The 16,049-nt window shown below is 49.1% G+C and overlaps 2 protein-coding genes across 7 annotated transcripts; one reads left to right on the top strand and one right to left on the bottom strand.

Moving 5' to 3' along the window:
* Positions 1-516: 516 nt before the first annotated feature.
* On the bottom strand, positions 517-7,988 carry LOC119213438 (sodium-dependent neutral amino acid transporter B(0)AT2-like). Of its 4 annotated transcripts, none has more exons than XM_062560015.1 (12): positions 7,849-7,988; positions 5,990-6,200; positions 5,715-5,872; positions 5,498-5,618; positions 4,992-5,167; positions 3,775-3,885; positions 3,452-3,693; positions 2,951-3,134; positions 2,645-2,846; positions 2,366-2,525; positions 2,138-2,300; positions 517-2,052 (listed from the first exon to the last, which is right to left on the bottom strand). In XM_062560015.1, the coding sequence occupies exons 2-12, from the start codon at positions 6,192-6,194 to the stop codon at positions 1,804-1,806; spliced, it is 1,971 nt and encodes a 656-aa protein (XP_062415999.1). In that variant the 5' UTR covers positions 6,195-6,200; positions 7,849-7,988; the 3' UTR covers positions 517-1,803. The 4 variants fall into 4 exon arrangements, with proteins under 4 accessions (XP_062415999.1, XP_062415997.1, XP_062415996.1 ...); XM_062560013.1 differs by having other exon boundaries at positions 7,705-7,912; XM_062560012.1 differs by lacking the exon at positions 7,849-7,988 and adding an exon at positions 6,508-6,828.
* Positions 7,942-15,704, top strand: LOC119213439 (epidermal growth factor receptor kinase substrate 8-like protein 1). Of its 3 annotated transcripts, none has more exons than XM_037464731.2 (19): positions 7,942-8,232; positions 9,945-10,020; positions 10,125-10,283; positions 10,370-10,519; positions 10,677-10,759; positions 11,476-11,591; positions 11,863-11,909; positions 12,009-12,135; positions 12,235-12,323; positions 12,410-12,484; positions 13,427-13,575; positions 13,664-13,796; positions 13,952-13,998; positions 14,084-14,192; positions 14,288-14,413; positions 14,502-14,646; positions 14,778-14,943; positions 15,030-15,162; positions 15,298-15,704. In XM_037464731.2, exons 2-19 carry the CDS (start codon positions 9,991-9,993, stop codon positions 15,382-15,384), a joined length of 1,971 nt encoding a protein of 656 aa, XP_037320628.2. In that variant the 5' UTR covers positions 7,942-8,232; positions 9,945-9,990; the 3' UTR covers positions 15,385-15,704. The 3 variants fall into 3 exon arrangements, with proteins under 3 accessions (XP_037320628.2, XP_037320629.2, XP_062416000.1); XM_037464732.2 differs by lacking the exon at positions 7,942-8,232 and adding an exon at positions 8,252-8,622; XM_062560016.1 differs by lacking the exon at positions 7,942-8,232 and having other exon boundaries at positions 9,757-10,020.
* Positions 15,705-16,049: the final 345 nt, after the last annotated feature.

Below are 16,049 nucleotides of genomic sequence, written 5' to 3'. Positions count from 1 at the left end.
ATGCTCACGCTGTTCATGAGTGAAATCAGATTTTATCTTGGTAATTAAATCGTAGAGGAGATTAAAAAAATAAAAAAAAGAGCGATTTAAGTTTATATGTGTTTGTTCGGTCACACAACCGCTGCAACACAAGAGTGAAACAAAGAAGTGCCCCGAGAAGAGTGCAACAGAGCGCCCTGCTGTCACGGGAGCGTACTTTGTGCTCTAAAGATAGAAGATGACAGACTGTATATTCATTTACTGAACATATTTGTATTTTCAAAAGATTGACTCTGAATATCTGGTTGATGTAAAGGGCCTAATTTCTATAAATGTAAAAACACCATAAAATAAGGGGCGCGTCAAGTTAAATCTTAGCATGAAATTCCAAGTGTGAGCCACAGGTCAAAAAGCAAAGATTCCTTCAGTCATGCTGAAATAAATTTAATATGTCAAAAAAATATTACACAGAGTCAAAATTTCATTTTGAGACTTACAATGATTAAAAAGAACTCTAAGTCATTCGAGTCAGCCTGATTCAATTTGAAGGCTATTTATTTTAGTACATAAATACAGAACATCATGAATCATTCTGAAAGAAACCAAACTGAAAGTCTAACGTAAACTACACCTTTGTTCTCAGATATAACATTTAGTTTTACAAAAGAACCCCTTACTTCAATGTAAAGGAGCACTTCCTCTGGTCCGTGACTTCGTCCGACTCAACACACCAATTTCCTCTTAAACTGCAGCTTCAGAGGAAAATAAATCAATTTTCAAATAATAAATGACAGAAAAACCCCCACGTATTTTCAATGACGGTTGTTCATGTAGTTTCAGCAACTCCTTTATACATATTTACACTACAAAAAGGAGTAATAGGAAAACTTTCACGTCCAGAGTCCGGCTCAATATTTTGACCAATGGACAGAAAAACTTGAATAACGACAAATGTGAAAAAGCACAAAAAAGAAAAGGAGGAGATTCTGATTCGGTACAGCGGCGGTTTTGCAGAGTTAACGTGACTTCCACGAGTCAATAGCAGCAACGCTGCATTACACCTCAACCTTGATGAATTCACACACTTCCCGTAACAGCCTCACAAACATTTCAAGTTATCACACTCTCTCTCTCACACACACACACACACACGCACACACACAACGGGTCGAGCCTTCAGTCTCTGGCCGTGCGGATGGACCCATGTGACCAGGAGGCCGGTGCCTTACACACCGATACCGAGATTTCGCCACTTTTTGTCAGTCGTAGCCGATTTCACAAGTAACAATCTTAAGCACAGCCTAAAAACAATCATTACAATTGTAACATTTACTGATGTAAAAGAGTTAAATAAAAAGTTGTGTTCAAGGACAAATTAACTCTTCGTAAAAATCTTTTTAAAAGTGAAAAAACGGAGACAGTATTTTTTGGACAAAACTCAATTTAAAGTTAATGGAAACGCTACCGTGTACCAAGTTGTTCATTCCGTTTTGTCTGAACAAAGCATCCGGCTTTGCATACTTTTTTCCAAGTTAAAAATAAAAAAAATAGTAAAATCTTTATATTAAATATTAAAATAACATTTTTCTCACTTTCCCATCAAATGCAGAGATTCAATTGTCCTTGAAAATGCGTGGCATCACGTAGCATCACGTGGCATCACGTGGCATCACGTAGCATCACGTGGCATCACGTAGCATCACGTGGCATCACGTGGCATCACGCAGCATCACGTAGCATCACGTGGCATCACGTGGCATCACGTAGCATCACGTGGCATCACGTAGCATCACGTAGCATCACGTAGCATCACGTAGCACGGGATTAGGGGAAGGAGGAGTCGGTACCGTTGCTTTGAGTCAGTTCGGACATGTCGGTCATCGGAGTCTCACAGCTGTCGTGAGTGCTGACGACGCGGTAGTGAGCGGTCGCTGCACCTCCCGCCGCTCGCCTCGTCCTGTCCTGCAGGACAGCGTGGATCAGCGCCACCGGGACGGGCATCATGGCGAATATGATCAGCGATGCTAAAACAGCCAGAGCCCAGTCGGGGTAGTCGCGGTACTGCTCAGAAGCCTGAAGACAGAAGGAACTAAAAAGGTAAATACACAGACTAGTAGCTCACAGCCGCATTCCTTCCACATCACACGGCTCTACGTACCGTCTCTTGGTTCCACGCCAAATAAGTTGGGCGTTTGATGAACATTCGGACGGTGGTGGCGCCCAGCAGCCCCAGCATGGCGAGCAGGCAGACGTACTTCCACATGTACTTGTAGATCACATGGGGACGCCAGCCCAGCATCACCTCGATGTCATCAAGGAACCTGCAGGGTCGCAGAGTGGTGAGCAAGCGCCACGCAGGCCCGACCTTCACGTGCGTGGACCTCACCTGTCAGCCCCGTACAGCCAGGCCACGCTGAAGGTCTCAAAAACCACCACGATGATGAGCGGCAGGGTGGCCGAGTAGTCGTCGAACATGGCCACAAAGTAGTTCCCGCATCGCTGGGTGAACAGCAGGCCGATGAGGAAGCCCAGGACGCAGCTGAAGACTGCAACGACACCAACAACCCTCAATATCTTCAGACGCTCTCTCATTTTCGGGGACAAACCAGCAGATACGGTTCCATCGCCTCCAGGTGAAAATGGTTTTTTTTTTAAAGCCGTTTACTTGTGAATTTGGTCTTGTTGTTGGCCAGAATTTTGAAGCGGTCGGTGAGCGGGGCGAGGATCCCCTCCATGGTGCCAAACATGGTGCTGAGTCCCAGGTTGAGCAGCATGAGGAAGAAGAGCGCCGACCAGAAGGGGCTGCCGGGCAGCAGGGACATGGCCTCCGTGAAGGCGATGAACGCCAGGCCGGTGCCCTCCGCGCCCTGAACGCAAAACCACAGCGACCAGCTTGGCCTTCAGCACACAGAACCAAAACCAGAACAGAAAGCGCGCACCGTCACCCCCCCCGAGAGACGCAACGTTTTACCTGCTGCATCGCTTTCTCCAGGTCGCAGTCGGTCAAATTGCCCGAGACGTTTAACCCCTTCTGTTTGAACCAGGCGCTGTAGAGCTCAGGAGCCACGGAGCCGGGATTCGAGTAGTTGAAGCTGGGCATCAGGTGCGCGTCCACAGCGCCGCTGAGGAAGAGCTCGGACAACGCCTTTAAATTACTGAGGAAAAAGAAAAAGAACATTTCGTGACAATCAAACTCAGCGTTTAGGAGAAATTGCAAAAAATGTATTTTTCACTGAATTTGAAATGGCGCATTTGCATCCCATGATTGACTTTTTTTGTAGAGCATGTTGAACAGCACCTGTGTGTGCCAAAAACTGGCCTAGTGTGGTCTTTTTTTAATTTCTAGAGGGCGCTATAGAGACATCTCTTTATACCCAAATGGGAGACCCAAAAAGCTCAACTGTCGGATCCAGAGAAGCCGTTTTTTGTACACTGTGCAGAACTCGCCGTTCTCTCCTCGGTTAAAACGCACCTGGCGACGCACGCCAGCGTCTTGTTCTTGGCCCGGAAGCCGAGCACAGCGAACACCACCAGCGAGGCGAGCACAGAGGTGAGGAAGTTGATGCCGGAGACGGTGAAGGCGTCGCGGTGGCAGTTGTTGTTCTTGGGGTTGTAGGACGAGTAGGCGATGATGGACCCGAAGCCCAGGCCCAACGCGAAGAAGACCTGCGTGGCGGCCTGCCGCCACACCTGGATGTCCGCCCAGATACCCAGCTAGGAAAAGCACGTCAGAGGAGATGTTCACATCCGCCTGGCTGCTCTACGCGGGGCTTTATAGGAGATGAAGATAAAGACCTTGGGGTAGAACATGTAGGCGATTCCATCCGAGGCCCCGTCCAGCATGAGCCCCCGGACCAGGAAGCAGATCAGCACCACGTAGGGGAAGATGGAGGAGAAATACATCACCTGGGAAGTGACAAAAGGACGGTTTTTAAAACAAGTGAATCCAGACGGCTGACACAGACCTCAGAGGTTTAAAAATGATTCTACTTAAATGGCTGTAACACATCCCACGTCTATGAATGTTTTTGTTTAGCGAGTTCCTCGTTGAATCCCCATTGAGTTCCATATAACCTTAAAAGAGGGCCGTTTGGGGGGTTTTGTCAGTGCTTTTAGAACGAGGGGGGGGGGGGGGAATGGCGTCACTGCAGTCTCAAGAAGAGACGACGGAGCAGAGGCTGCAAACACGCCACTAGAGGCCACCAAACCCGGCACGGTGTCCCTGTAAACGACCATCGGGCCTCTTATCGGAGATCAACGCGTCTGTAATCGTGCGAAACACCTGACGTGAGACTAAGCAGCGCCGAGCTTCCCCCTCTGATATTATCTGTAACTTTATCAGTATCATAATTCCCACACCCTGACACGGTATGTTTGCCCCGGGCAGAGCCAGATTCCTGTGTTTGTCAAGTAAACATGAACCACCATCACCACCACCATCACACCTGGCCTGCAACACAAAATGCCGCCCGGTGGAACTTCAGTTAAAAGGCTTGTGGCCGCTCACGACGGGGCTTTGGAGGAAAAACAAACGTCAGCGGATTCCATAAAGGCGAATGTGCAAGTGCTTTGAGTAACAAGGTCCATGCTGCTGCTCGAAGTAGGTCAGCACATCCATTCCAGAGGGATCACCCTGAAATCCAAGCGCAGCACATGACTGGGATTTGACCCTCACGCAACAAAACAACGCAGCACAGGATACAGGTTTTTTTTTCTTCCTTTGCTTCACATTTGTTAACAATGTGCTGAAAGATGGATGCTGGAACCCAAACTAATCGCTGTGGTGGTGATGAAATCACCATCCAATGTTAAAATTTAACACTGGCACACAGGATTGTTTTGATCTCACGTGAACGTCTGACTCCTATCAGCGCATCAAAAGCAAGACAAACTGATGTTCCAAGTCGCAACTTTCCAGTGTTTAAAGCTCATTTTAAATCACCGCTCAACGTGAGCAGATAAAACTCCACGTGCCGTTTGCAGAAGCCCGGCGGTCCCGCCTGCGGCCTCACCTTGACGGAGCTCTTGATGCCCTTGAACATTCCCAGGCACACGAGGGTCCAGGCGGCCAGCAGACAGCCGACGATGTACGGGTTGAAGGAGCCCGTCTCGTCGATCGAGTCCGTGATATCCAGAGCTCTGCGGTACCAGAAGTACGATGTCGGGGAGCTCGTCTCACATTCTTTTACTGCCGTTAGAAGAAAAAAAGGAGAAATAAAAGATCTTCATTGTGTTCATTTAAAAACACGCGTCCCAGACTGAAGTGAACCCAGGTGCGACCACCAGGCCTCCAGCTGGACGTCTGATGTCCGGTTGCAGAATATGAAGATGGATGGAATGTGTTGTGGAGTTTTCAATCTTAACATTTTGACCATATCACCGGCATAGAGAGCTTTTTATGACGCCGATCCAAATGCACGACAGCTCGTTTAGTTAGTCGTGTTGTTTTCTGCAACTGGGTCCGGCTGCACTTTGCTGTGCGTCAAATCAGCATTTGACCTCAAAGTAGCGTGTTTACCCGTCACATTGCCCTGTTGTGGACACTGTTCCCAAGGTAAAGGGGACTGGAACGAGTTCCCAAGATAGAACAGACTCCATGCAAGGATCACGTTGTAGTAGAGAGCCACGAAGAAACACACCTGAGGACATTCAAGAACAGCATCATCGAGTCAGTAAGAAAGTGCCTTTCACGTCGGAGAGCGGGCGACGGGCCAGTTGGCGGCCATTTGTCTCACCACGCAGCTGGAGTAGCCGATGCCGGCGAGCCGGGGGGAGATGAACTTCCACACGCCGATGCTGCCCTGTCGGATGGCCTGACCGGCTGCCAGCTCCAGGAAGAACAGGGGGATGCCCATCACCAGCATCAGCAGCACGTACAGGAGGAGAAAGGCCCCTGAGGAGGAGGAGGAGAAGGGGACGAGCACTCAGTCAACGAGGACATTCGTCCGTCGGGGCCCCCCCTGGGGACCCAAAAGGAGCCGAACCCGGGCAAGACGTCTTAATCACTCACCCCCTCCGTTCTGATGGCACAAATACGGAAACCTCCAGACGTTGCCGAGCCCAACGCTGAATCCCACCTGAGCCAAAAAATACTCTATTTTACTGTCCCACCCCGCTCGGGCAGCAGGCTCGGACGAGGCCGGCTGGCTGACCTCCACCTCGGCCTCCGAGGCTGCGGGCGGGACGTCGTCCGTCGGCAGCGGCTGCTTCTCCATCTCACACTGGAACATGGAACAAAGAAGAAGAAAAAAACAAAAAGGAAGACAGTGAGAAGAAATGTGGAACAGGACCGTGGCTGATCCTCCATGATGACCAACACGGTTATTGTTGATTCTAAATAGATGTATGGACACAGCTCAGCTGAAGCATTGCTTTTGGGATACATCCAATATGTCACGTAGCTAAACTGTTCTTATTCCACCTGCATTGAGGTCTTCATGCTCTACATAGTTAATTAAGCGTAATTGGGGGAATAGAAGGGGGGGTTGAAATAAGACTGAATACAACTCATTAAAAATCAACACGGACTTGACAGGTGATGGTCATTTGTTGACCACGTGGCCGAGCAGCGCGAGCGTAAAACCCGACCGGAAGTCTTTGTCTCCACTCTACCGCGAGCCATTCTTCTGTTCGTACCTACGGTCAGGTTGAAATGCAACGTGTCGGATACCCGCACGGCGACATTTAATTACACGCAGACATAGTCAGAGAGTTTCTCTTACCGTTCCCGCGTTATTTGGGGCGTAATCTTGCGTTTGTTTCTGTCTCTTGGCGGTTTACGATAAACCGCTCCCCTACTACGTAGCGGTGCTGCTTTCAGAGGCCGCAGGACATCTGTACACCGGCACGGAGCGGGGTACCCTGTTGTGAGTGACGGCTAGTATAGCAAAATGCATTGATTATCTATTGTGATCTAGAAATATATTGTTGCCAGAAAATGTGATCTTTGAATACCTGCGTTCTTTTGAAATGATAAACTATTACAAATAGTTGCAGAAAATGTAAGAACGCGCAAGTACTAACGTAGGTTAAAGAAAAAAAAGAATGGTGATCTGATTTTGTATAGTACTCGGGTACTAAAAGTATGTAGTGAAAGGGTATTAATGACTCAACCGACAGCCATACATTTGAGCTCGTTTAAAGTATCCCTATTGATTCAGTATGATCGTGTCTCGTGTATACAGGAGGAGCCTGAATGCGGCATTTATCCAAACAATGATCCTCTTAATAAGATTTAGACTATTTACTGACACGCGTGACTGATGCTGCCAGGTTGAACCCACAGTTCAACTGGGGAATCGGGCCCCCACATTTCATATGGATTGTCTGTAACTGAACTGTTTGATGGAATGACGTTTTAACACCCGATCTGACGTTTCCTGCATTGGCACACGTACCACGTGGGGAGAAATAACTTTACACTTCATCTATCGCTGTAAACTATTCCCTGTTTTGGTTCAACTTTAGTTCTGGAGAAACACATGAAGGTCGAGGCTGATGCAATAGTCGTTTCCTGCCACCGAGCAGTGCTTTCTGAATCATTTCACCGTTTAAATAACATTTAAACCTTAGACTGAACTTTTCTTCATTCATGTTCTCGGTCATGTTTCGGTCTTTTTTTTTTTTTAAAGGTCACATTTATCCGTCAGTGACAATTCTCCTGACCGTACCGCATAGTCACACACGCACACACGCGCGCGCACACACACACATACGTATACTCACCCACGCTGCACATGCCACGTATGCTTGTTTGGGGATGCGCTTAAAAAGCAGCCTACTGCCACTCTCAACCTATCCTTAAAGTACAGCACGTGCTATAGCAGATGACGTCATGTTTTTTTTGTTCTTGGAATAAGTGAAAAATACCTGTCCACACGAAACGACACAGATCCTTGAGTTTATTCCAAATATCCTCCAACCAACGTCAAGTGTCGCTCTGCCGCTCGTGGCCCCTTCACGCGACTCCTCCCCCCTCCTCTATTGGTGGGTAAAATGGAGGCCTGTCCACCTCCAGTCAAGACTGTTATGAAACTTGACACTATGTCTTTCGGCTCAGACCTGCGTGGTTGACCCTCACACTGATGTGCACGTGGTTTAAATATTTCTACTTTATTTCCAGTGTGCTGCGAAGTGTCAGATGTGTGTGTGTGTGTGTGTGTGTGTGAGATAGAAAGACAGAAGGTGATTGTCCAACGATATCTCCTGAGAGTTTACTTTTTTTACCCCCCAAACTGCTGGAATCAAACTCTGGTGAGTAGAAAGTTTTTCTTCATCCATGTGGATTGCTCAAAAATAGCCTCATTTATTTATATATATATATATATAAAACACGCTTACCAGTGCACATTTTAGGAGAAAACACAGTAAATGAGCTCGGTTTTGTTTGTTTTCAGTTCCCTAGATGTTTCCCAGTGTGACATATGTGCAGTTGGAGAATGAGTAGATCTTTTTTATCACCGGGGTGAGGTGGTAGACTAGGCGGGACCGCAAAACCGTGGCACACCTCAGCTCGGTAAAAGCTCTCAGATCCAAACGAGAGCAGAAAGGATTGAGACGCAGAACTGGTTTTACTGTAAGCATTGGCTCACTCGCACAGCAGGTAACACCTGGAGTACACCTTTTGGAAGCCTATAAACACAGGTGAGTTGATCAAACATCCCTTTCCTCTCACCACGGCCAGTCAGAACATGTCAACTTCAAGACTAGTTCACTCTTTGAGGAATTTGGGCAGCATGTAGAGTGACTGCGCTGAAAGCTACTGTGAAACGTTCTGGCATGTTTGACATGTTTCGATACGTGGATTTTGTTCCATTATTGTAGTAATCTGTCGGACAATGTGCTAATTCAGTATTTCTTACCATTTAATGGAATTTCAAACTGTTTATGTGTTTTTTTTTTTTACTGAAATCAAAATGAGATCACGGGTCAGCTGCCCTTTTTCCACTCATTTCTATTGTAGTGGACATTTGTCCTGGAGAGCGATAACTCACAACATGTTGCACCTGGTTTCCTTTCACGCAGTAAGAAAGCGGATTGTCTCCTCCTTGGTTTCACTTTTATTTAACAGAATCCACCAAACACATAGGCTAAAACTAGGCTGCCTTCCTATGCAGTGCTGCTCTGACTCGCTGGTAAAAAACTATATGTCACCCAGGTGCATGCTGGTCCTGTGGTGCTGGTGCCCATAGCATCACCCAATTAGTTAGTGGTCCAATTACCCAAACAATTAACCCAAACTACACATACTTAGAGACAAATTGATTTAAACCAAAATGACCACAAAAAGAAATTAAACTGATATTTAAGAATAAATAAATAAATAATAGCTCCCTCATCTATTATTTTTTACTCAAATTCCAGTTATGCCTTTTCTGTAAACTAACGGCGTCGGGCACAATATTATTTTAATTACATTACATGTCATTTAGCTGATGCTTTTATCCAAGGCGACTTACAATAAGTTAATTTCCACCATAGAGAAGAACAAGTAGCAAGACAGTGCAATTTTCATCAAATAAGCAGTTTCAAGACGTGTTATTAAAACATGCTATTTCATGTTATTTATACTTAATTTATTTCCACTTATGAATGTTGTGCACAAATCCCCATGAAAATCAGGGCCAGACTTTAATTTTGAAATATGACAAAAGCCGCTGCAGCCCGGCTTTAGGTGGAGTGTTCCGCCTCTCCATGAGATTCCAGTGAAGCTGGAGGTTGGCTCTTTTGAACCCGGTGAGATTCCAGTAGGATCCTTTTAATAAAGTGAGACGGGTGTAGTCGGACCGGTTTGGCGGCTCACGCACTCTCACAACGTCATCGAGGGTTCCTGGAGCGGAAGCCGACCCCGGTGGAGGGAAGGAATGAAGATGCTGCTTAGGAGCACGGCAACAATCCGAGTATCTGCTGGCAGCGTTTTAAAACGCCTCCACAGCTCCACCCTGAATGTTCTTTCCTCTCCACAGCTGCTTGTTCCCAGGAAAGCTCCTCTAGCTTCACATCAGACAAAGGATGACGAACATCTCGCGGCACCTCGTCACGGTGAGTCTTATCTTCGGCACACTTTTGTGTGATATGTAAAGGCGCCGTTTGCCCTCGAGGCCTCATCCTCCTCTTCTCTCCCCCCCCCCCCCTCCCGCTCGCAGCACCTGCTGACTTACTCTCTCCAGGCCGGGGGGGTGCAGAACGTGGAGGAAGCCCGGGCCCGCTTCTCCATCCTGGCTCAGAACAAAAAGCTGTGGAGCCAGCAGATGTACTTGGATGTCGGCGCGGCGGCCATCGCTCTCCGAGACCCGCAGAGCCAGGTGAGACCGGCTGGGCCTGTCGCCACCCCCCGCGTGGTTTGATTCGACCCCTTTTTTTTTTTACGGTTTCGTCTGCTTGGGCGCAGGAGGAGCTGGAGAACTACTCCGTCAGGTCCGTCCTGCGCTGCGAGGCCGTTCACGCGGACCAACACTTCCCCTCCCTCCTCCTGCTGGTCGGCCAGAGTGCCGGCAAGCAGGAGCCGGACATCCACTTCTTTGACTGCGAGACGGTGAAGGTGAGTAGTGGCACCTCAACCCCCCCCCCCCTTCCACCCCGGGGTCCGCCCCCTGCTGAGTCATGGCGTCGGTTCGTATCGTCAGCCCGGGTTCAGGTTTTTACGAGTGACGCCATTAGCCTCCTCCTCCTCCCCCCCCCCCTCCTCCTCCTTCTAGGCCGAGCGAATCCGTGACGACATCACGCAGGCGGTTTCGGGTTCCTCCAGCGGCCGGAGACAGAAGCTTCCTGAAAGCCTCAGGTAGACTGACGCGCACGCCCGTGTTCCAGCTCGTAACGTGCCCCCGATTTGATTGTGGTTTGCAGGGAATAAAGGGTCCCTCTGTCTCTGTGGGCGCTCGTGGGTGGGCCGAGAACAAAAGGCAACAAAGATAAAACCCGATAACAGACCATAGAGTTGTTGCCCACCTTTGCATTTCCCCTCTTTCTTTTGTCCGTTGTGTCATATTTTCCGCTCAATCAAAGCAGCCGGGTGTCACCGTCCACCTGCCAGAGAGCGAGAGAGAGATAGAGAGATAGAGAGAGTGTGACAGAGCGAGAGAGGACAGAGTAAACAGCTGACGGAGAGAGAGAAGGACCTGTTCCACCGGTTTGTGCATAGCTCAGCAAGGTGTAACAGAGACCACAAGGCCATTGTGGCGGAGCGCAGCGAGAGCACAGGACGCCCCGACGGATTACCTGATACACCTCACCTGCCCTGGTACACCTTCTCTTTGAGGAGACGCGCGAGGGACAGACGGCGGTAAGAAAAGGCGCCGTTAGCCTCCACCCTCACAGGTGTTTGCGTGTTCTGCTTCAGCCGTAGGCGTAGAGGGGCTTTGTTTAACAGTAGGGGGGTCAGATGGGACCGTTTACTCCACTCTAAGTCGGTCACTTTAAGACTCGCTGACGGAAGGCGTCCTCCTGCTGTCCCTCCCGGGAGGGCGTTCACGAAAGCTCCTCTTGTCCCCCCCGCAGGCTCTCACAGAGTGGCGGCGGCGGGACGATGGACTCCTACGGGATCCCCAGCCACCCCATCCCACACGCTCCGAATCCACCACCGGCCAACCCCCCACCTTACCCCGGACACAAAGGTAAGGGGGCAAGAGAGCGCCATCCGCACACCAGGGCTTATCTGTGAGGGTGGGAGGAAGGGAAAAGAGAGCAGGGAGGTATTTAGGAGCACAGAGGTTGCTTTGTGTGTGTCTGTGTGTGTGTGTGTGTGTCTGTCTGTGTGTGTGTAAGTGTGTGTGAGTGTGTGTTTGTGTAACGGCGGTGCGTTTCAAGGGTAAAGGGGTCAGGGATCCTAAATGCTGGGAAAAGCAGGACAGTGAATGGAAAGCCGTCTCCTCTCTCCCACAACAGCTAACGGCGGGCCGGATATCTCCTTCCTGCGGGCCGAGAGAGAAGTGGTACGCACCCCCCCCCCCCCCTCCCTACCGTCACCTTTGTGCCTGACCTTTGACCTCACAGTCCCAACAGAGTAACAAAGACCATTCTGCCTTGCTCAGGGGATCCTCAATCACTGTTTCGACGACATCGAGAGCTTCATGGGGAAGCTGCAGCAGACGGCGGAGGCCTCGTCCGTGCTGGCGCAGAGGAAGAAGAAGAAGAAAAGTAAAAAGCAAAGTATTGAAGGTAAAAAGAGATGTTTTTTTGTGTGTGTGCAGAAGTCCGAGCAACACGTTGATGGATCCTTTTTAAGTGTGTTTTTTCTTGTGTCTCTCTGAACAACAGAGGATTTACTCACTGCAAAGGCCCGCCCTCCACCAGAGGAGGAGTTCATCCACATCTTCCAGAAGTTCAAGTACTGCTTCAGCCTGTTGGTGTGTATCCGCTCCGCTCATCCATCCTTTTCCCCCCCTCCGGCTGGAATCACCTGACGTAGCATCGTCCTCTCGTTTGTCCACAGGCCCGTCTGAAGTCCACTATCGCCAGTCCTTCCTCCGAGGAGCTGGTTCACCACGTCTTCAAACCTCTGAATATGGTGAGTGTCGCCCCTCATCCTGCTGCTGATGCTGCAGACGCACACAGAAACACGCACTGAACTGACCGAGCACGCAAATTAACCAAAGCTTTTGGGATTATTTCCCCCAAAGGCGAAGGTTGAAAAATTTAAGCAAGAAATGTAGTCGAGCTGGTGTTGAACACTAATGTGTGTGTAAATAAGTAGAAATAAGTCTTTGGTGTGGTAACTACAGAAACCACACGATTCCATCAGTGTTGACACAGGGCGGGTTCCCTTTGTGATCATTGGAACTGCAAACACTCCTTACTTTGTTTAATCCAGTTTACATGGCAGAATTTGTATGCAGGCCCGTGTTCTTGGTACACACATGGTTTACATTTACTTCTTTATTGCTTAAAAAAACCACATCGACCCCCCCCCCCACCCCCCCGACTGCTGAGCCACAGCGCTGATGTCTCCCAGTGGTCGAAAGTAGGACATTTCAAACCCAGTAACAATTAATATGATATAGAAATATAGGGGAGAGATATCGGTTGGAATAACTTGAGCTTAACCGTTTCCAAACCAAAGCCAACATCCACCATGGAGCTCCATTCATGACATTGGAAACCCGAAAGCTCGAAAGAAACCGCCATCATTTCATTCAAACATATGTCCCACGCACTTTAAAATACAAAGCATCCGAAAGCTGATTTAAAGGTGTGTCTCTTTTGATGGAGTCACAAAGGGAAACCAAGGGTGGAATGGGTGCGTCTGATTTATGCATGCTGGCACTCCTGAAGGGAAACCGCCTCATATTTATGAGCGTGTGTGTGTGTGTGTGTGTGTGTCACGTCTTCCTGATTGTGTGTGTGTGTGTGTGTGTGTGTGTGTGTGCACATGAATCTCCACAGAAGATCAAACAATCGTATATCAGATCAATATATAATGGGTTTTTTTGGGGGGGGGGGTCGTGTGCAGATGGTGAAAACCACTGGGGGGCCGTCCCTCGGAGCCTCTGTGTCCAGCCCCGCCATGACCAGCTCGGCGGTCTACCTGCTACATGACAGCCTGAGCGAGGAGGAGAGGCAGCTGTGGACGTCTCTGGGTCCCAACTGGACGCTCCCACGGTCAGTACCGACGCTCACGGGTAGCTCCCCCACCCGCCCCCCCCCAGCCGATACTGAAGAGAGTGTGTGTGTGTGTGTGGTCCCTCAGCTCTCAGCTCACCTGGCCCGTTGCTCCGTACACTCCCGTGTTCTTGGACGGTTGGAAGCCGGAGGCCTCGAGGGCGGACGGGCCGGTTTGGGAGGATCCGGTCGAGTCACAGCACAAACTCGAGGCCGTCCAGGTAGAGCCAAGTTTCCTTAGTTCACCTCAGTTTGGTTTTCAATCAAAGGCCTGGTATTTTTTGTGCCGATGAATGCCTTTGCAACTCAAGGTCCTCATTTGAACCCTGTCCATAATAATCTTTTATTTTTTTATTTTGTCCTTCTGAACCCACAGCAGCAACAGTCAGCCGTCGCTCCGGACGCCCAAGTCAGCAGCGACACGTAAGGTCACCCTGAAGGACGTGAGCCGCTAACAGTGCCGACACCTTGGTAACGGCGTCTCTCTCCCCCCCCCCCCCCACCTCAGAGACGGCAGCACACTCCCACCAGAATCTGAGAGGATCTACAGCTGCACCTACGACTTCATAGCCAGGAACAGCAGCGAGCTCTCGGTGCAGCAGGGGGAGACGCTGGAGGTAAGGAGGTCCGATTCAGGGAAGCTCCGACTAGCCCAAAAGGTTTTAAAGTAGTAAAAAGTACGCTGACCGACCGCACCTCCTCCGTCCCACAGGTGCTGGAGTCGTCCAAGCGCTGGTGGAAGTGTCGGAATCGGTTCGACCAGATCGGGTTTGTTCCCTTCAACATCCTGGATCCGTTGGCCCACGCAGACACCCCGGTCCACAATAAACCCCCCAGTGTAAGACACACACACACACACACACACACACCCACGCTCCCACATGCACACACCTGAGTGAACTCAGCTGAGTCGATTGTCCTCGCAGGCTCCGGCTCCACCAACCCTCGCCAAGACCTTCTCTGCAGTCCCACCCAGCTCCCACCACCCCCCCACCCACTCCCCCAAGCACCCGCACAGCTCACCGCAATACGGTCAACACGTACCCGCAGGAGAGGACCAAGACAACAAGGGTATATTATACATATAAATATATAATATACTATTGAGTAGGCGTGTCGCAGCGGTTTGAATGGGAGGAGTCAAAGTGTCGAAAAGCCACATGTGACTTAGTGCTTAACACGTGACTTGTCGTGGCCAACAGTGATGATGATGAACGACGAGCTGCTCCAGAGGCTGACCAATGGGAAGACCAGCCTGAGCAAACACCTGGTCATCCCCCGGTCCTCCGAGACCTCGGTGCCTCTGGACTACGACTCCCCTCCACACGAGGTGGCCGAGTGGCTGCAGGGGAAAGGCTTCAGCGAACCGTGAGTGGCGGAGCAACGATGAATGAAAGGGATGAAAGGAATAAGAGAATAAGAGAATAAGAGAATGGAATGGTCTGGCCCCTCAGGACGGTGCAGTGCTTGGGAGTGCTGACCGGCGCCCAGCTCTTCTCCCTCAACAAGGAGGAGCTCCGAGCGGTGATTCCGGAGGAGGGCGCCCGGGTCTACAGCCAGCTGGCCGTGCAGAGGGCGCTGCTGGAGGTAAAAACGCTCATTCCAAAAATGTATATTTAATGTGAAGCGATCAGTCCGCCATGTTTTAAACCGTTTAACACATCTAAAGCTCAAGTGTGTGGACAGCAATGTTCTTTTCTCACGTGCTTCTTCCCTTCACAGGACGCCAAGAGGTCCACGGAGCTGGAGGCAGTCATGGAGAAACAGAAAATTAAGGCGGATGTGAAAGTGGAGAGCAGCACGTTGTGAGCAGACCGACGTCGCTGGGGAGAACTCCCCGAATTATTAAAGCTGCTCACCAGAGAAACATGTGACCAGCGAATCAGAGATGGAAGTGTTTAATGGAAACACAACGTGCCAATTTTCAAATATATATATATATTTTCAAATTTAGGTATTTGTAATGTGTGTCAATGATTTGCATGTGAATTGTCTTTGATTTTTTTTTCCAAGGAGGGAAGATTAACTTAAATGAAGTGTATTTATCTTTGTAGAATACCTGATAATTAAACCGTTAACATGACGGGATCATGGAGCGAAAGGAGCACAATAAATTTTGATGTGATTTTATTTTATTGAGACTTTAAAAGAACAATTTCCAGCAGAACATAAACACATATGACTCCACACATTAGCTAAAGCAATGCATCCATTACAATCTGTCCAATTATAATCTATTCAGAGAAACAAAGACTAATTAAAGGTATGTACAGTTATGGCATGAATCATTTCCAAACCTACTGCTTCACATGCCGACACAAACTTTATCTTAAATAAGAAATCAAGATGGAAGCAAGATATAAAACAAGAGCCTTGCCATCAACACAAGTCAAAACAAGTATTTACTCACACTGGTCAAACTCAAATAGATTCCCTTCACTAATGGCATTAGAAAATAACCGTTAAAAGCGAAA

This window comes from Pungitius pungitius, chromosome 21 (assembly GCF_949316345.1).
Source record: "Pungitius pungitius chromosome 21, fPunPun2.1, whole genome shotgun sequence".
NCBI lineage: Eukaryota > Metazoa > Chordata > Actinopteri > Perciformes > Gasterosteidae > Pungitius > Pungitius pungitius.
This window is presented reverse-complemented; position numbering and strand designations above follow the sequence as displayed.